This window comes from Danaus plexippus, chromosome 12 (genome assembly GCF_018135715.1).
Source record: "Danaus plexippus chromosome 12, MEX_DaPlex, whole genome shotgun sequence".
Lineage (NCBI taxonomy): Eukaryota > Metazoa > Arthropoda > Insecta > Lepidoptera > Nymphalidae > Danaus > Danaus plexippus.
In genome coordinates, this window is record NC_083545.1 from 5,622,513 (window position 1) to 5,643,115 (window position 20,603).

At 32.4% G+C, this 20,603-nt stretch overlaps 2 protein-coding genes across 2 annotated transcripts; one reads left to right on the top strand and one right to left on the bottom strand.

The window, feature by feature from the left end:
* The first annotated feature begins 3,495 nt into the window (after positions 1 to 3,495).
* Positions 3,496 to 6,595, top strand: LOC116772383 (retinal homeobox protein Rx). The gene is made up of 3 exons (XM_032664553.2): positions 3,496 to 4,371; positions 4,623 to 4,737; positions 5,499 to 6,595. Exons 1-3 carry the CDS (start codon positions 4,165 to 4,167, stop codon positions 6,071 to 6,073), a joined length of 897 nt encoding a protein of 298 aa, XP_032520444.1. The 5' UTR covers positions 3,496 to 4,164; the 3' UTR covers positions 6,074 to 6,595.
* Positions 6,399 to 20,139, bottom strand: LOC116772382 (chitooligosaccharidolytic beta-N-acetylglucosaminidase). Its single transcript, XM_032664552.2, has 11 exons — positions 19,892 to 20,139; positions 16,155 to 16,262; positions 15,196 to 15,396; positions 11,262 to 11,470; positions 10,856 to 11,189; positions 10,507 to 10,648; positions 9,404 to 9,589; positions 8,809 to 9,044; positions 8,453 to 8,688; positions 7,965 to 8,165; positions 6,399 to 6,915 (listed from the first exon to the last, which is right to left on the bottom strand). Exons 1-10 carry the CDS (start codon positions 19,912 to 19,914, stop codon positions 7,984 to 7,986), a joined length of 1,857 nt encoding a protein of 618 aa, XP_032520443.1. The 5' UTR covers positions 19,915 to 20,139; the 3' UTR covers positions 6,399 to 6,915; positions 7,965 to 7,983.
* Between the last annotated feature and the right edge of the window lie 464 nt (positions 20,140 to 20,603).

Genomic DNA, 20,603 nt, shown 5'->3' on the forward strand with positions numbered 1-20,603 from the left:
ATTGCTATAACGCTTCCGACAAACTAAATCGTCGTACACGAATAGCACTCGCCGAAAAATACTTATCGAAATTTAATTTGAATAACAAAACGAGGCAAAGGTTTTAACCAAACTGATTAGTAATTTCTGATTCAAATTGTTCTTAATTATACAGCCAGTGGGATTTAAAGTTTCCACAAACAAATTTATTTATTTAAACTTAGAGTAAATCAAATAAAACTTGGCATTTAGTTGAACTGATTATAATTAATTTAACATAATTTATTTAACATGCCTCAATGATGTACCAGACGTGTATGCGTGATATGTATTATAGGCCTTAAGTGTGCGAGTAGCTCAAGAAGCTCCAAGAAGGTGTACATTGCCGTATGAACGTTAAAGGGGGTGTTAAAACAAAACGAATGAATCCGGACAAAGGAAACGACGCGTGTCTGCGATTAAAAGACTTCATTCTATCATACATAACATATTTTGATTAATGAAAGTCATCTTTATATACAAAGGGCTTTGTTGATTACAATTCAAAAGGATCTGTTTTAGATCCGGCTTTTAGATACATGAAAAGGTTTTATATATTCTGTCATTTATTTAAAAAGTTATATATAACCTCTGAAATCTGTTACGACAGATATTAATTTGTTATATATATTTGGAAATTAAATAGACAATGGTGAATAACAGCATATGACAGGTTAATTAAACTAAAAACTATTAAATAATCGGGCCATTTGAAATGAGCTCAAGTGTAAAAAGCAGTTCAATCAATAGACAAAACCCTGATTGAAATGCGATGTTTGAGCTGGGTAGAGTTGATTAGCAGTTAGATGCCTCGCGACTCCGTCCGCGCGATCCATTGTCAGTCCGCTCTGCAGCAGATAACTAAACGCTGTTAGTCACACTGCAGGGTTGACGTTATACAGTTAACAGTTTAGAAATCTGTTATAACAAACATAATGCTATTCGTATTGTAATCATCATGGCACTACTCATGTTTACTTTAGGTATAATCTTGGTTTCGATTGAGATCTTCTTATTATTATGAAATTGATTCGAAATATCGATTATCAATTTAAGTGAACAATTTTCGGCCGAGTTGTAATTCGAATGATATTTGAGCGGATTTCAGGCGACTTATATCAACAAGTTAGCAACATCGGAATAAAAGGGATATTTAGAAAAATAGCAACCCTAAAGACAGCTTGTAACAGGGGAGGCAGTTCTCACTGGTTCGCGTCTCGCTTATAAATGCTATTTTAACGCGGGAAAAAAGATTAATTAACTAATTGAGATGCCCGACATCCCTGCACTTTCATCTGCTGGTAGTTGGTATTGTGTCTGGGGTAATGACACTTGTCACTTAGATATGCTAATGTAGATGTTTAGTGATATATCAGCTTTCCAAACGCAAAGACTCCTGATTACAATGATCCTTTTTTGGAGGAATGTGTCAAATAAGCTAACGAATCGTTGAGCCCTTTGATAATCTGTGCTATTTAAGTGTAATGACAGTGACAGTTCGTTTATATTTTTTTTTTGCTAAAGGTTGTCATATTCTATTGCAAAATTTTTACAATTTAAAGTTTTTATAGTATTAATTGAAATTTGTTTCTTTTCACTTTTGAATTGTTTTACAAACATTATTTTAAGACAATATTTAATGTCAAAATTAAACATTTCTATGCGATAAATCTGCAATTATAACAGTTATATAAGAAGGTTACAATTTTCGTATTTTTGTTACATTTATTTTAAAATTGCTTGGATAATCAAAATGGTATTGAGTAAAATTTCTATTAACACGATTATATACATTCAAGATTTATTTTAGTGTTTGTAAGAATCGATTGTTAAAAGTCATCTTAATAAATTTTTGATGACATTGAAATCATAATTCCTTATTATTTGTACCTAAGAAAGAAATTTTCTCAATCCAATTGTAATAATGAGATTGTACAAAACAATTAAATTAATAAGGTATTACTTTAAGACGCGATGACTTTGAGAAATACTTATAGGTATAGTAATTTACTTTAATTATACAACCGATGATACTTATTGGAAACCGTGAGTTCAATGAACTGGAATCTGAACGGTTCTCATTTATATTATAAAACAAATTACACACGAAATTTACTTGCAAAAATACACATGAAACATACGCTTTCCGGTTACATAGAGTTTTTAATACCAGCTAACATTATATCGCGTACTGTGTTTAATTAAAGCCAAATTTAATCAGCGCATTATAAGGCAACGAAATTCAGCATCGTATCTGAAACAATATGGCTCGAATGTTTAATTAGCGCATTGCAGGCTGTGGGGAGGGGTTGTGGGGGGCGAGGGGGGTTGTGAGGTTGTTGTGGGGGGGAGTTCTGAGGAGTGGGGGGAGGTGTTATTCATTAAAATGTTTGCGGAAACTCGTTTAGCGCCGCTGCGGTAGTCGCGCCGCCGCTACAGGGCTGTCTTGCTCTTAATTACTTTTGTAATAGGGACCTTAAGTTGTTGTTTTTTTAATTTATAGGAATTTTATATTCATATTATTTGTTCATCCCTTGGAGCTCTTTAATTTTTTTTTTGTTTTTGCGTTTAAAAAGTTTTTATATAGTTCCTAATTAACCACAGATTATTAACTTATATATAATTCAATTCTAATTAATTCCTCGCAAAATGAAAACGACATATTATGTACAACATTTAATCTTAGTCTGATTCTTTAGTTTGAGCTGAACGGAAATGTTATGTATTTAAGTATAACAACGTTTTTTATGAAACACTCCATATTTATGTGGTAAATGAGACACTCCTTTATTCTTAATAAGATCTGTCAGCCCTGTAATGTTCACGGGGCGTGGGTAACATTCATTTGCTCTCGTAATCGCAGTTTCCGTTATCTGCAACCCACTTAGTAAAGCCGTTTGTTTCGTTCCTTTGCCAATTATATTTCGCTTCAACATAATTAAGAAAGTGCCCTCCGGTATAACTTTGCATGCGTCCATGTACACACATTAATATATCGTTTGCAACATAACTTTTTAATAAATGTATGTTTAATAAAAAGGTCATAACAAATTAAAAAAATTTGATATAATTTTTTTTTCGAAGCATTTAAATTTAAAAAAAAAAATTGTCCAGTACAGTAGTAGTACAAAAAAAAGTAGGTATTGTCTATAAATAAACGAGAAATATATGTACCTATACTAATAAAATTGAGATTGACACTGCATTTAATGATAATTTTTTGTACTTTATTTTCACATGAAGTAAATTTATAGGTTGTATGTATTATTGTGTTAATTAAAATATTAATTGTTTTTATTGAAAAAGTCACTTCATATTCTTTAAGACAATAATGTTGTGAACTATTTTATATTCACAAATAATAGTTGTGGTTGCATCGCCAAAAAAATATTAATTTAGAAAAATTTTAATTGATGATTCAATATTTTATTTTATTTTTACATATTTTATTAGATTAGTAAACTTATATTTTACCGAAACTTATATTTTCAGCCGGAAAAGCTAGCGTTGTAAAATTAGGTAAATAATTAATCCAAGATATAGAAGTAAATAAGTTTATAATCAACAAAAATAATAGCTAAATAACTGACCGCGATAAAAAAATCACTAAATAATAATAAGAACTCTAATTTACTCATCTAAACCGTCAAAAAGTTTTGCCAGTTAACATTTTTTTTTAACTAAACATGTGCAAATCAATTCAAATGGCCCCAAACGTGTTGCAAACTCTAAAACAACATCGTTTAAATAGACATTCAATCAGCGACTCTACGGATTTCAATATCTCATTAACGGTTAGCGCGAAATTAACCACATTTATACAAAATTTATATTTACAGATACGCCATAACTCAATCTACACATATTTTAAACAACCCCCAGGAACTCGCTGCCATTGGATGACGTCTCCAACCCCTAGGGCGTTCGGCCAATCACACTTACCCATTATATTGCGCGAGGGTGGAGCCGGGGTAGTTTATATCACAGTATTTCCCCTGACTCGAATCAGTGTAGTGCTGTTACCCTCACGCGAGTCGGGGTAAAAGTTGTTCGGTGATCGCGTGATCGTAGTCAACTAAATTCGACCAAGTGGCGATGTTTTCTAGAACTTGATTCGGGACTTTTATAGTTTATTTGTAAATTAAAATGGCGGGACCGTATTTGTCACCGTTGCCGGGGGACCTTCTGACCGAGTACATGTTCGGCAGACGACGGCAGAGACGGAACAGGACGACTTTCACTCCGCAGCAGTTGAGCGAGCTGGAGTCATTATTCCAGAAGACTCATTACCCTGATGTGTTCCTCAGGGAAGAAGTCGCGTTGAGAATCAGTCTATCTGAAGCGAGAGTGCAAGTAGGCAAATAGAGATCGCTTTAAACTAAATCACTGTTATCATGATAACTTTAATGTCTGTCCAATAAAGTTAAAACTAATATCTATCAACAAAAATCTAAAATTACACATGTTAAATACATAAAAGCTAGTCGTTTCCATTCAACCTAAAAAAATTACGCATATTTAATTGTTATAAGTTTCATGTACTCTAATAACATGTCAAGAATTATATTTAAATTTAAAAACTATCACAATTTTTTCTATATAAGGTCTGGTTTCAAAATCGACGAGCTAAATGGCGTAAGCAAGCTCGCCTCCAGCTTTTGCAGGACGCCTGGAGAATGAGGTGTTTGGGGCTCGGGACACCACCTCTTGGACTGCCAGGTTGGTACATCTTCATCAGGTAATTTTATACATATTACATAACTATTTCCGTCATAAGCAAGTTGAATCATGAATTAGTTTCTACGATGCTAACTGTAAAATCTCGATGCTATAATAAAAACCCCTCATTTCTATTTAAATATATTTCATATTAATCACTAACAAATAAATAAACGTCACAGACGTTTGCAATGATTTAGCGTACAAAATTGATAAAATACTTCTTTGGGGTAATTTCAAATAATAACAAAAATATTTTATGACGGGTATATTCACTCGCCAACGGCCTGTATTGATTTGTTTATTAAATTATAATAACAAACCCTGGTCTAGAATTATTTAGAAATGTATTATAATGTTAAAGACGTTAAATTTGTGGAATGGTCAACATATTCACTCATAGTAATTGCAAATATATTTTATATAAATTTAAATAATTAAGTGCATTAATATGTATATATTTTTAAATAATCAAAGGATGCCCTACTTATTTTTGGTACTGAAAAAGAAAACACATTTAAACATTCACGTCTTTTAATTTTTATTCACATATCGCTAAATTGTAATCAATTTTTTTTTATTAATTATTATAGAAATAATGAAATAAGTAATTCGTAAGCTTCATAATTGTTAAAGAGATTTAAAAAAAGAACGTATCACAATTAATTAAAATAAACAGAGTAGGAAGAGTTTTATTGGGAGAGAAAGTAATGATTGAAATATTGGAAAAATTATGGTGTAATTATTAATTTTTGTTGCAGGTCACACAAAACCACCTGAATCGTCACCAGAAGGAGGGGAATCGCCGCCACCCAAAGACAATTTAGAAACACAGTCTAATGAAAACAGTGCTGGTATGAAATCACCCCAACAGGAGACTTACCACCATAACGGAAATATGTCCGACAATCTACCCCTGCCCCATGACATACCACCCCCCATGCCGTACGGCAACGACGACAGGATACTTCAACAGCCACCGTTCCCGTTCCCGCCATTACTGATGCCCCAGCAGATGGACAACAACGAAATAGCGCCAACTGACTTGAGAATGGCGAAGAGCAATCCCTGTCATTGCACAGGAGAAGAAATAAATGAGCCGGAAAACCTAGCATACCGGAAACGAAGCGAGGACGTCAGTGACAGCGAAAGCGATACGGAAATAGATCTCACGTCACACTCCAAAGAGGATGATTTAAGAGAATCAGAAAGACTCGCAAAGAGGATAGCAACAAATATGTTCAGAAGTGACACCGTGCTGCACGACCTGTTACCTAACGATCTGACGATGGCCGTTAAGAATAACGATAGGAATGGTAGAAACGTAACGATGTAACTATAAGTAAGCTGTTTCTACTACACGCAATTTGTATTTCATAGAATTTAGATACTGTTAGTTATTATTTTTGTATTCTGTTACCGCTACCCCCGCCACGAGTCATTGTCTCACTAATAATTTAAAGTTTTTCATTGATAAATCTTTTCATATAGTATTATTGGTTTATGAATTAAAAAAAAGTTGAGACTCCATGGAGTTCGTAGTTGAGAATCGTGGCTAGGACAGACGGCTGTTGTAGATAGCGTAATGTAAAACGTGTAATATTTTAGATTGTTTTCCTTATAGTTTTAGTTTAGGATGTAAATTGAATAATAGTTAGAAATAAGATCATTGTATTTATTTTAAAGTAACTTAGCGTTTATAATAGGCGACGTTACACTACAACTTCGATGTGAAAGTTACGAATCGGACATAAGAACTGTACACCGTGTCATAATTACGTCAAATTATTATCACAATAAAAAAAATAATAATTTTAAGCATAGTTACTTATTTACAAATCGTCAACAATAAAACAGGTACATAAGTTGATAGGTAAGTAAAATATACATAATTAATCCAGTAAGGATATTGAACTAAAATATGAGATCTCCTCCGAGATTAACCTTAAACTTATGTCTTTTATAAAATCATGAAAGTCTTAAACTAATTTGAGCGTTTCATTTCATTATGATAAGAATCAGTTGGTTAGTTTAATTTATTTTTTTAAAATTTTATTCTTAAATTATAAATAAATATGACTCAAATAAAACCTTACACGAAATATTTTGAATATGGAATAAAACGGCAGCTGATAGACATTTTGGGAACGCTTTTATAGCTTCTGGCTGACTTTCGTCCTGTAAAAAAAAAAAAAATTATCTACAATAATATTAATGATATATGAATTAACAAGATTTAAAGAAACGTCTAGGTCTTGACTAGGAATTTAATTGGATGAAACTATTTTTATAAATTGAAACAGTAAACAATAATAATAATTGTATAAATATTGTTATAGCAATCATATTAAGTCTTCCGGGATTTGTTTATTATTTTTGGACAATTTCGAGTAAATAAGAAGAAGTAAGATAATGTAAATAATTTTTATGTCTTCTGTAATCAAGACGAACTTATGTGTTACGGCTCTTTGAGAAGATTCTAAGTAAATGTTTCGAGGTTAAGCGCCTCTTGTATATTGATGTATTCTTAAAAATCACGAAACTCAATGGTTATGTAACAATTATTACCATCCTTATGTTTTCTATTTTTAAACCAACTATTATCTTCGCTTTACGACCAGACATAACTGATACAACTTTTTTCTTAAACCGTCACCTACTCGCTCCTTACGATCCCAATTGATTCATTTAATTAATATTAACTTAAAAGATTGGCAACTCCAAATTTATGTCACAGCTGTTTTTATTTTCATTGTACATCAGTAACTAAACTATATTATCCACATCCAACTATTTACTACAATTCTACTACCTAATTAACTAGTCCCTAAACAGAAGCAAATTTTCTATCTAATATAGATAGTCACTTTAAACCTCATTTAAATGATACTAATATTTTTCGGATATACTACGCGAATTTTATTATTTTAAAACTACATAATCCCGACGTTTCGGTTACTTTTCAGCAACCGTGATCACGGGCAGACGATATGCGAATGTGGGATTATGTAGTTTCAAAATAATAAAATCCGCGTAGTATATCCGAAATATATTAGCTTCATTTAAATGAATAAAACTCGCGAAAGTCTTAGATCTCATCACTTTAAACCTATTCTATATCGCTATACACTTGCAAATTCGAATGTATTTTTAACCCCCATAGTAAGCAGAAGACTAAAAACAATCTAAAATGTCAACCACCGTACAAGCATCGCATAGAAACGTACCAACGAATCACTCAGCTCGCTATAAGCAGCGCGTGTCGTGTTGAGCGCACCAGCCTGGAGCTAGCACGTCCGCCCTCAGTCCTCGTTGGACGAGTCTCGTCCTCACCCGCTGCAGGCGAGGCTGAGCGCCACTCGCTCCCGTCGTGGGATCCGACCAAAGACGTTCCGCCACGCTAGCCACTCGAGGGAACACTCTCGGATCTGAGGAATAAGATATTAACATTGTTTTCTTTAATACTCCTTGTAGTCTTGTTTGATGTCTATGTAATGATCTATGTGTAATCCACTGTTGTCCTAACCCAAGTGGCCTCATTTTTGATTGGACTAAGCAATTTTTATGATGTTCACTAAAGATATCAGTTTTTGAAAGATTTTTATAGATAATAGGTGTATATGACAACATAATTTCAGATAGTCATTCGTCGCTTCAAAGATAATTGATTAAATTTGATTGTAACAGAAAGAAGTGTGATATCAAAACAACATACCCAAAGCCTCTTTATCCACATATTCAGTCCACATAGCGACTTCACCCCCCAAAACATTTGGATCTCTTGGCAGTGTGTGTGCGTACATTCTTCTCCAGTTAGAGTATTTCGTCTGACCCCAAAACCCATGATCGAGATACCACACGTCTTTGGGGACTGATATAACGTTGTAGCCCAGACGTATCAGTTGAATTAACAAAGGACTGGACAGAGGTTCCCAAACTTCAATTGTGTATCTGGAAGATAAACGGCGAGCAATTAGAATAATAACACCTTACGTCTAACAAATATTTGTACAGTTCAAAAATTGCAGTGACCTTAAAATGGGCTCAGTTCTTTGATATTCTAGACAGTACCTTTTTTTGTCCAAATGTTTTTGTATCCTGTGGGCTTGTGTGAGTTCGGAAGACCAGATTAAGACTGGCTGCTTCTCCGTTTCTCCGATCGCTGCTAGTTCTTCATCCCAAATATTGAGAGCCTTCTCATGAAATTCCGACCATAAATTGATGAAACCTTCAACATTCCTGCTGTAGCCTTTAGTCTGCATGTACTCTAGGATCGTATTTGACGAGTTCCAGCATTCAAAGAATACCTGAAAATATTGAAAATTGTATCCAATGTTAATTATTTATTCTGTTGTACAAATGTTCGCATCAGAAGCAAGAACTGCATCGAAAATGAAATCTATTTTCTTAATTTTGACAAAAAATTAACAAAGTATGGTCTTGTCTAAGAAGGCACCAACAAATAAATCAGATATAACAAAAATAAATGATGTATGTACTTAACTATTAACGTCATCATCATGGCCTAAGAACTTTCGTGATTATTGCATCCCGAGATATATTGACTCTTTTCAAAGTTTGATTTATGTTGATAAGACGATTATTTGTGTTCATTTCCAATAGAGACGGTAAGTAAAAAAAAATATGAAAATTTCTTTCGAAATACCTCATCACCGCCGATGTGAAATAGAGGAGGTTTGGTGAGAGTTTCAGCGATGTCTCTGTACAAGTCTCTCAATACTCTATATACGGCAGGGTTGGCGGGGTTCAGTTGCCCGCAGGGTGGCTGAATACAAAGCTGCCGCCAGGGTTTCTCGTTCACACAAACCGCCAGATCACCCAAACCGTACTCCTGTGAATATCGACATAGGTAACGACTTCCAACTTGTAAATATAAACAACGACAACATCAAGCGAAAATATTCCATTGTAGGTAGTGCAACGGTTCCCTTACTAAACTTACTACATTACAATATAACAGTTTTTCATACACAAACATGTTGGTACTACTTGGTATGAAATTTATGTTTTAATACCCTGCAACTCTTCGTTTAGAATTTAGATTGACAATCTCAACGTATGGTTCAGATGCCAAAAAACGGTACCATTAAAAATGCCAACGTATTTTTAACTTGACGTATATTACGTTTGCTACCCATTTAGGAAAACGCGGACAACCTGACGATGGAAATTGTAATTTAGAACAAAGTAATAATGTTGAAAATAAATAATATCAGTTTAACTTCAACTTGATTGTGGATTTAATATAACTAGTCCCTTGGCTACCGAATTATTACTATTTAACATCCTCTTTGTTATGATTGTTTTCAAATTAAATATAACACCATATATTTAAGTATTAAAAGTACTGCACGTAGGTCGTATCTTTTAAACAAAACCATGCCACTTAAAAGCCCCAAGAAAGACATTTCTATCTTCAAATAAAGATTTCTTTGTTTTCATGTGTTGACATCTTCATTAAATCCTATTGCGTCACAAACTCTTCGCATAAAAAAGTCAAAATTGGAACTGATCTGTCTTTGTATAATTTTCAAGAAGCGGTCTATATTTTATGTGTCTCGAATGAAAAATTAGATTTTGATGAATATAACAAAAAAAAAATCTATAGATGTATTTTTTTTTTAAAACATCATTAAATTCTATGTATTCTTTTAAATCTTATTATAATAGCTGAAGGTAGATCGAAGGGATTTACGATAAGTGACATGTATGTGTGTATATCCAACAGTAGTGTTGCTTATTGCTTACATTCCCCCACTGCCAGCCATTGCCGGCGTGCGCTGGTGAGTCTATTTCAATTAAGATACGGACTCCGCGAACGAGAGCGTATTCCACCAGACCACGTACTTCCTCCGAACTGTAGATCTCTGAGGCGGAATAAGCACCGTACCTGATAATGGAATGCATTTTAACTTGAATACCTTAATACATGCTGACAGAACTTGGAAATAATCACGGCTGTTTTGGAAAAGTTTGTAAAAAGAATAAAAAAAATGACATCTGCTCTAGAAAAAAATCTGTTTTTTTTTTTTAACAACGTACTACAAGCCGAAGATTTGATCTTATGTTGTGTATGTTATATTATGGTAGGGCTTACTTAGTAAACTGCGGCACTCGTCTTGATTCCAACGGGAAGCTGTGTGAATCTGTTACGTGCCAGTGGAAGACGTTCATCTTGAGTGTAGCCAAACCATCGATCATTCTTTTGATATCGTCCATAGGGATGAAGTTTCTTGACGTGTCCAGAAGAAATCCTCTATGTGGGTACACAGGTTTATCCCATATTTTGGCACCCGCTACCATACGGAGCCCACATTTAGATTGTTCCGATAAATCTGGCTTATCAGCCGAAATCAGGTGCGTCAAAGTCTCTAAACCATGGCGTGCTCCGAAAACCGTTTCCGCGATAACTTGAACCACGACGCTGGTATCTGGAAATGAGTCCATGGAATTTTAAAATATTCTCTTTTATTATTTCTTTGTGCTTCGAAACTTTGGTTCACCTTTGCTCTGGACATCCAAGCGGTATTGTTCGTCAGTCTGCCAGGTTAGGTTCATGTTGTCTGTTTTGACCGTGATGTGTACAATGACAGGCATCTCAACGACCTCCGTGACATTACCCTCGCATTCACTTATGATATTCTGAGTGGCCACTTGAGACATCTCGGCCAATATCTTTCGGGTTTCTGCCGGCGCGTTGCTAAGATCGAATCTGGAATCAAATAGATTAAAATTTAAGCAGCGAAATAATTAATTTTATTGGGAAACCTCAGAAAGGGCAAAATTATAATAAAAAATTAAAAAAATATGATTCCAGTGTAGAGTCGTATTGTAACGAAGAGAGTGGGTGATTCTGAACATTGTATTCACGACTTGGCTGTCAAATAAATGATCAAAGATCGTAGGTCGAGGTACCGTTGTCCATCTTATAAAACGTTCATTGAACCTAAAATGCTTTACGCAAACACAAGATAAACATCCACACATCCTAGCGTTGGCGTTAGATGATCTCACGCCATAAACTTATATCAAATATATTTATATGTAAATAAATATATATAATTCTTTGATATCATTAAACGAGGCACAAATTAATAATCTTTAATAAACCAAGATACAGTTAGCATAACAATAATTTTAATTACTTCTTGCTTCATAATCAGGTTGCTCGATTATAAACACCTGTTCAATTGCGCTTGCTGAGCAAATTACAGCCCGAGCATGTACAAAAACATTTGTATTATCATGCATCTTTGGAATTTATGGTGGACGATATTATAGTGAAGTCTTAGAGGCTGATCTAGTGCTTATATTAGAAACTTTAAGAATATGAAAAAAATCACAACAAAACGTAAATAAATCCGAGCAAATTAAATATAACTATCTACTAGGAATAAATTTAAGCTAATATGTGTATGAAGCAGTCATTGTAACCATGTATTTGTGCTAAATATAATCTGTCTGAACTTCTCGTACAAAATAAAAGATTTGACAGCTGTCCGCGAGCCCTTCCTAGCAGTTATCAAGCGAGCAATGACCGCTCATATTATACAACTATGTATAAATGAATCTTTATGAAATTTTATAGATTTAACAATTTTTTGTATCTAAGAAATGCATTACAAGTAAAAGCTGACGATAAAAATTATATTAAAGAGCTAAACAAAACACCTTATATATTTATGCATATAACATTAATATGAAAAGATTTCATTTAAAATATTTAAAAATGTGATTTATCATTTGAGTGGACGGTTCCAAAAAATTCTACACACAACTAAATGTTAAATCAAAGGTCAAGAACCTGAAATCATAAAATTAAATCGTAAATTAATACGCACGTATCCAACTATCCCATTCAAAATAGACCGAGTGACGTTTACACGTTTATTTATCTTGAACAAATAAATTGCGCTTGCGTATTCCTGGTGACGAGTGGACAGCAGTCAGAGGACACGGGAATAGATTTTATGAGAATCGCTCAATATTATGCGTATGTTAAAATAATGTACCGTTGTTTGCCATATTTGGACATAGCATTGATAATTTTCACACGCACATAATTCCTTTTTAGTTACTTCAATCTTTATAGTATGAATTCTGTTTGTTATTATTCAGAAATCGATAAATCAATAGATAACCTTATTTTTAATAACTCCTTAGTATTTCTGTGAACTCTGCGATATAATTCTATGCCTACGGCCGTTTTAAAAATAAAACTGTGATGACGCAATGTATCGTACTCCCATTTTATGTCACCTTATAGAAATAGACACAGACATGTAAATAACATAATATAGTATGTCTAACAGAAATGATAAAAAAGAAGATTTGTATTTTTATAATGAGCAAATCGTAAATAAAAATACGTTTTGGTTCAGATACAACGCGATCACATGGCTAGTATTAGGGCATTCTAAAATCGTAACTAAGAGGCGAGTTATAAGCGTCACAATTCTCGGAGATTATTCTATTTTTCATGTCAATTTTTCACTAATAATATAAATGACTGTTCATTATATTTACACGAGATAAATATACGTCTGTATAATGTGTAATCCTGCATCGGACAGGGGCACAAAGGAGGATCTATTATGCCATTTGGCGGGAAAAAGAAAAAAAAATCCAAATAAGAAATCACCTGAAATAATTATTGTCAAGTAATATTTGGTATATATATTGGTGTCTTAATCGATGACTATCAGTCATCATGAAGGACATGTTACTTGAAAAACGGCAGTAAATAATTACGTATACCGTCATCGTCACGGTATTTGGGTCTGAATATACAATACAATACAAGGTTTCGTATTCACTTTATAATATATATTCAATGCCTATATACGTTTATGAATATTCCCATGTTTTATGCTAATATTTTTATATTATAATTTAATCACATATTTAATGGGAAAGTGTTACAAACATACAAAAACTTTCGCATCTATTATATTAGTAGCATGAATATAATACTAAACTTAATATTTCATGTAAAGGTAAATAGTTTCGATTTGATTATTTTTAGCAAAATTGAGTTTTTTTTTTTTGAGAGATTCTTGCAAAACAAGATAATGCATTTTTTTTTTTTGTAAATGCAAAGCAAGTAAAATTCTTTCGTGTAATTTGTTAAATATGATCGAATAAAATTTTGATCTAGACCTAGTTTTCTTACAGTAAAAATCTTGTTACTCCCGATGTTGATTTACCCATCAAAATGTTTAATAATATAAATTAATTTGTTGACAATAGATACCATTTAAATCAATAGTCAGAAAAATATAACAAAAGACACGTTTTTAAAAACATGATGTATAATCAATTAATGTAAGTCCAACAAATAAAAACGTTACTGGCAAAATAATCCACGTAGCAAAAAAATATATATTAACATTTAAAAAGTAACTTATATAATAATTTATTTTAAAAAGTACTAGCACTGCATAACTTCTTAGAAGTTGATAGGAGAAATATATTTCGACACGTTTCTAGCGTAATGCATAATAAACATTTATGTCAAAACATGTAGTAAACAGAATTCATTATATTAGTTTTATTTATTTGTATTTTATTAAATTTCCCTTGCATGGTATTTAATGAGGACATATTTATAGTCAGAACGTTCCAAGAACCTGCGAACCGACCACGTGTTCATATGTGATGAGGTTAAAGTTCAGAAACGAACAAATGCTACAGATAATGAATTCATTGTGAACAACTATCTTAATTAAATTTGATTCTGGCTGCGTTCCGTAAGTTTCGTTATGTTGATATTAAAAAAAATATATAATTAAAAAATTAAATTCCTATACTGTGAAGTGAAATAACATTGTAATAATTTTTAAACAAGAAGGTTTCCAGATAGCTATGCATTATACATTCTGAAGGTTACTAAACGTTGATAGTGATTGGGAACCTAACCTTGAAATTTTTGGATAATTTAGCAATCTCATTTAAATATTTCAACAATTTGCGTGTTTTTTTTATATTTCTAATTTATTCTTAATTTTGAAAATAGAATAAATCTATTTCAGGATGAATTCTTGTCAAAGGGTAGGTACATACTTTTGAAACATATCGCATGTGAAAACCATATATCTATTATGTATTATAAAACTCATGTATTTATGTCTTTTAAATATCAATGTGCCTTCAAGTTTCAACTATATCTAGTTTCTATGTTGTGTAGCGGAAAGTTCGAACGATTATATTGAATAAACACGGTGTCCTTATAATTAAAAATGTTTCTTATTAATGTGAACGTCTTAGAAGAAAGTGACCTTAAATTATCACGACTGAAGATTAAAATTCAAAAAGGCCAAACTCATTCTGAATGACCATGCAAAATATGAGTTGACGTTATAGATTGCTAGCGAGTAACACTTTGGGTTAGACCAATAGAATATAGACATTGTTTTGTATAAATGTCATTGAGGATACCTCAAGTAATTCGGATGTATCTTAATAGTCTGCATGCTCAAGGCCGCCGTGACCGGTTTGGGCCAGATTCCTCCGAAGCGGCCGCAGACGGTCCTGCATAGGTCGATGCTATCGAAGATCATACTCCTGTTCAGGGTCGGCTGCGGAAAATCGGAGCGTTGACAGCCCTCATCCGGCACACATTCATATGTCCAGGATGGTCTGGAATTATATAATGTATATGTTGTTATCTTGAACCAAATGTACAGAATTAATGTTTACAACTATTCAACAACAGTCTCAAATTAATTCTAGTCTAAAGTTACAACTTACAGATCTTAATTCGCAACAATCATGTTAATTTGAGTTATTAAATCAAAATTAAATTAATGAAATGATTTAAAGACTGACGCGGTGTTGTAATATAACTTCACGAGACTTCATATTTTTGAATAATACACATTAAAACCGCATTTAAATTGTAGATGACGATGCATAAATTCAAAAACATTGTTAAGGAATTTTAGGTTAATCGGACAGATAAATAAATATCGTACATGTCAACTATATTTTTATTTAAAAATAACATAGTTTGTAACGTACGTAAAAACATTTTTATTTAAACGATATCTAAAACTTTCGCGAGTATTCCTTTAAATGATACCTACTATTATTTTCGGATTACTACACGTTATTATATTCTTTTTAAAAGCTACGTACTCCCGACGTCACAATTACTTTGCTCAACCACGAGTAAGTAAGTTGTAATCCGAAAGTAATAGTTTTATAATTTTCTTTAAAGTTGATAGTGCTGTTTATTTTATTGGTTATTAGTGTGCTTACCACAATTTCGCAGTGACTAGTTTACCGTTTACTGACTAGTTTACCGTTTGTTATCTTATAACTTACGTTAACACCCTCTTAACGCCTCGTATGAAGAGCGAGGATGTAAAATGTGACATATTCTACCGAATACTTACTCATAGACAAGCGGTGTTGATTCCTCTATATCATTTTCTTTGTCCTGACAGTTGACTAAATGCACCAATACTATCGCCAGCACCAGCAGACGACACATTTTTATTAACCTGAATAATATTAAATACATTACGTGTAAGTCAAAAATAAGTTATTCTGCTTCGTTTGAAGGAGAAACTGATAGCCAGACGTACATAGACATTAATGATATACATAATATGCGATAATGTACTTATTTTAGAGGGTTTTTGATACGAGTGAAGATTATATTATCATCTAGAATAATAATTTCAGTATAATTATTGTACTGTAGTCATATATCCGTCGTTATATTTTACAAAACCTCGGCTAATTTACACGACGAATTCGGTTATAAAAGCGGTTATATTTAACTTGTTCAAGAGGCACTAAGTAATCGCGGCGATTAAAATTTCCTACTACTAAATTCACTTAACCGTAGCCGCAAATGATCTGATTGTGAAATGTGAATGAGAATTAATGATGAAAATGTTAAAATTAAATATTATCAGTCCGATACATCTCCAGGATGTTTTTTAAATTCCGACACGTTTGTAAACAACATAAATATTATTGTGAATGTTTTAAACCGTTGTCAGTCAGTGTTGCGTGTTACATTGGCATAGCTTTATCGGAACCTCTGCTTCCTCGCATGATGCGGACACGATAACTGACGTTCACAATACCAACTGAGCGTGATTTTAAAAACAAATTATATGCACATAAAAATTATACACTTCAACGTTTCCGATTTCCGATACATTTAGTTCCGAAATAGAAAAAAAAAACAATATTTTTATATAGGTATAACCCAAACTACTAAGAATATAAAGAATTATCAGTACAACCTCAGTGTAAAATTTTAAAGTTAGTGTGATTTTTTTACACTCCGACAGAAGTAAGTAAGCATATTCGATTTTAATAAAATTAATATGAATATACGAAAGCATACATAGTAAGTAACGTTAGTTGAAATGAATAATTAATAGGTAGCGGTATTAACTTCTGCAACCTTAAGTTTGCTTGTCGAGTTGTTTAATGGCGGGTGTTTGCTGTGTACAAAACAATTAATTAAATGCAATTTCTTACTCGTATCTCCATTGTAACTGGTTCAAACGGTTATAAGAACATTCACGTTGAATATTTAATAGAAATAGAAAAATGTCGATGGCCTGGAGGTTGCGCATTCGAAACCTGGGAAGTACCAATGTAATTTTACCGGATGATATATACTTTCTAAGATACACAACTGACAGATGGTGAATGAAAACGTCGTGAGGAAACCTGGACTTATAATTTCAAATCATAAGTTTGAAATCGCCAATCCGCCTTGAGCAAGCGTGGTGATTAATGCTCTGACAATATCCATGTGCGAAGAGGCCTTTGTTCAGCAGTGGGCACCGATGAGCTTTTTTTATGTAAAAATTGCCACACGAGCAGACGGCCTACTTGATGGGCAGTAGTCACCGTCGCTCATGGACATCCGCACCATAGATGTTACGGATGCTTTGCCAACCTTAGTTGTTGAGGAATAGGCAGGGGCGGGAATAAGGAAATGACAGGAAAGGTTTGGAATAGGGAAAGGGCAAGCGGCTCTCTCACTCATCGAACCAAACGCAGTCATTAATGACTACTTCACGCCGATCTTCTGTGAGAGGGTGGTACTTCCCCGGTCGAGCCAGCCCATGTTTGAACTGTAGTTATTTTACCACAGCTAGGCTCTACCACCTATAAAAAGCTGATGATGATGTAATAAAAAAATATGTTATTTTTAACATAAAATGGTTATAAACATGTTAATGTATACGTGTAGGTTTACTGAAGATGTTCGAAATTATCAGAATTATCCAAGAATAACTTCAAATAAATGAAAAAAATATTGAAGATATTTTGAATCTATCACATCGATCTTAGCTGATTGAGACCAGAACATCGTCGATGGGATTTTGTGGTTCTCATCAAGCTCTAATAAGTGTTGTTAAAATATATTTAAGAAAATGGGAAAGGAGTAAGATATAGTAGTTGTACTTTTTTTACTAAAATTAAATCTTAATTAATTTCTATGTTAATATGGTCGATATTTGATTTTTTTTTTCACTACATTGTTCACAATACGTTATTGTCTTTGTATAACAGTTCGTTATTTAGATACTGTTGTCATTTGCTTCGTTTATTTTCTATTTGGACAGCAGTAATCCGTAGGGAACAATTTAATTTGTGTTTTTGATTCTCCATCATAGAAATGACAATAATCTTAAACTGACGTTCACTTAGATTCTGCTACATCTATTGTAATGCCCTGTCAAATAAGTATATGTAAGGGCCAGCAGCGTCTGCTAGTAATATAAAGAGTTTTTATATATTAACATCTGATACTTTTTGGAAGCTTCTGCGTAATAATAATTGATTATGTTGTATGTCAAATCGGCACTATGAAATATCTAATATTCAAAAATATGTTACCGGAAACTATATTTTTGTGTTATATCATTTTCGTTCCAAAATGCAGAAAAGGCGTATTTATGTAACCTATAGATCATTAACAAATAACAATCAACTTTCTCAGTAGCAGCATTCGTTTAATAGTTTTCTATAGAATGCTATTTTTCTAACACATTAATTATTCAGAATACATATAACTTATCTTGAGTTAATATCCCCAATTAAGAACGATCATTTATGTCAAAGTTATTGATCATAAAACGCAAGGCCGTATAATGATAACAAATAGTTTGTATATCATAAATAAAAATGTACTGATAAATATGTCCAACTATGATAATTTTGAGTTACAGTAATAAACCTCCTTGGTTGAAATATGAATAAAAAATGTCATACATTTTTTTTTCGTGAAAAAGAGGATTAATGCTTCCGGCACTTTCATGTCATCCGTATTTCATAAAATAGATGGTAAGTGTTCTATTAAATATACATTATGTTGATTTATTTCCTTGTGCTATTTTTTTTTATGGTTCTTTATTACGCTGTAACTTCTTAATGTCTAATCCGCTGATCATAAAAATTAGTTTAGTCGTTTATGAAACGACATGGACAAAGTTTTTATAAACCATGATAGGGCAGCGAGTAAATAGTTTTTTTTTAACAAAATATTATTGCACTCACAAAAAATAAAATATAAAATTGTTTCGTATTAAAAGGTAAGTAGATACTAGATATTTGTATTTAATAATACATAAAATAATATTTATATCATCGTATAATACCTTGTTATCACATTTTAAATGTGAAACATTTGCAATTATTATTTATTTACTGGGAAGCAATGCAGCCATTCTCGTATTAAGTGCAAAGATGGCATTAATTGCTTTCAGTATTTTTTTACAAGCATCGTATTTATTACACGTTTATTTACCAATACATGTGGCGAGGTTGGGTAATAAGTCTTTATTTTTATGAACAAATGTTTAGAAAATTATAATAAATTTAAATTTAAAGAGATTCAAATTTAAAGTGATTTCATTGAAAAATAAAATATTCTTATGTATAATAATATCATAAAAATTATGGTAATTTCAAAACAAAACAAAACGAGGTCAATATAACTAATTCATATACCTAATCAAAATTAATATAGACACAGTAAAAAGTAACTATTTGTATGCATACATATAAGCGTTAAATAGATATTAATAGCATTAGCGACGGTGATAATATAAAATAGGTTTACGATAATTAACATACAGTTAATTGAAATACTTACTTTAATTGTATAAGTAAATTCATTTATCCCCTTTGTTACTGTCACTTTTATTTCTAACTGGTCACACAACTATCACTTTTATTATTCAGCGGCTTTAAATCAAATACGTTCTGATTTTAAATTAATAAAAAAAAAAAAACATGCAAACGTCTCGAGCGAACAGGATTTGTATTATTTTTTCGTTTAGAAACCGGACTGCACTTTTCGCGCTAGATGCGGCCGCGTCGAGACTGGCGTGTGCTATGGCTCGCTTGTTGCTTGACACGGTTTTAAGTAGTTTTGTTATAGTTTAACGTACGCTTTATCAATTATTGATAAAGCGTGTAAAGCGAAGAGCGCTAAATACTCAAATTGCATTAATGTCTATTCAGTATACATTAATCGTTTTATGTTTGTCGACTGTCATCAAACACTTTATGTATATTTCTTTAATTATGTTTACGTTAATAAGGTTTTAAGATTTGAAAATGCTTTAACAGTTTCGGTCATAGATGCAAAAGTAATTCTTAAAAGTATTTTATTGTTAACTGATAAAAGTGACAAATAGGACACTGTCCTCTCGAGAAAAAGATAAACCGTGTTATCACACAAAAAGAGTGTTTTTTTTTTTGTTCAAAAATGTTTACGCCATCATAATATGTGCCTAGTGTTTTTTTATAAAAAATAATAATATAAGGTAATAGAAGCTCATTTGGTATATACTTTTAGGACG

Excerpts from the sequence above, each read along its gene's own strand:
- LOC116772383 (XM_032664553.2), top strand. The coding sequence starts at position 4,165 with ATGGCGGGACCGTATTTGTCACCGTTGCCGGGGGACCTTCTGACCGAG. Across the intron at positions 4,372-4,622 it reads TATCTGAAGCGAGAGTGCAA|GTCTGGTTTCAAAATCGACG; the intron begins GTAGGCAAATAG and ends TTTCTATATAAG. Across the intron at positions 4,738-5,498 it reads ACCACCTCTTGGACTGCCAG|GTCACACAAAACCACCTGAA; the intron begins GTTGGTACATCT and ends TTTTTGTTGCAG.
- LOC116772382 (XM_032664552.2), bottom strand. The coding sequence starts at position 19,914 with ATGAATTTACTTATACAATTAAA. Across the intron at positions 9,045-9,403 it reads TTCACATCGGCGGTGATGAG|GTATTCTTTGAATGCTGGAA; the intron begins GTATTTCGAAAG and ends CAATATTTTCAG. Across the intron at positions 8,166-8,452 it reads TGTGGATAAAGAGGCTTTGG|ATCCGAGAGTGTTCCCTCGA; the intron begins GTATGTTGTTTT and ends CTTATTCCTCAG.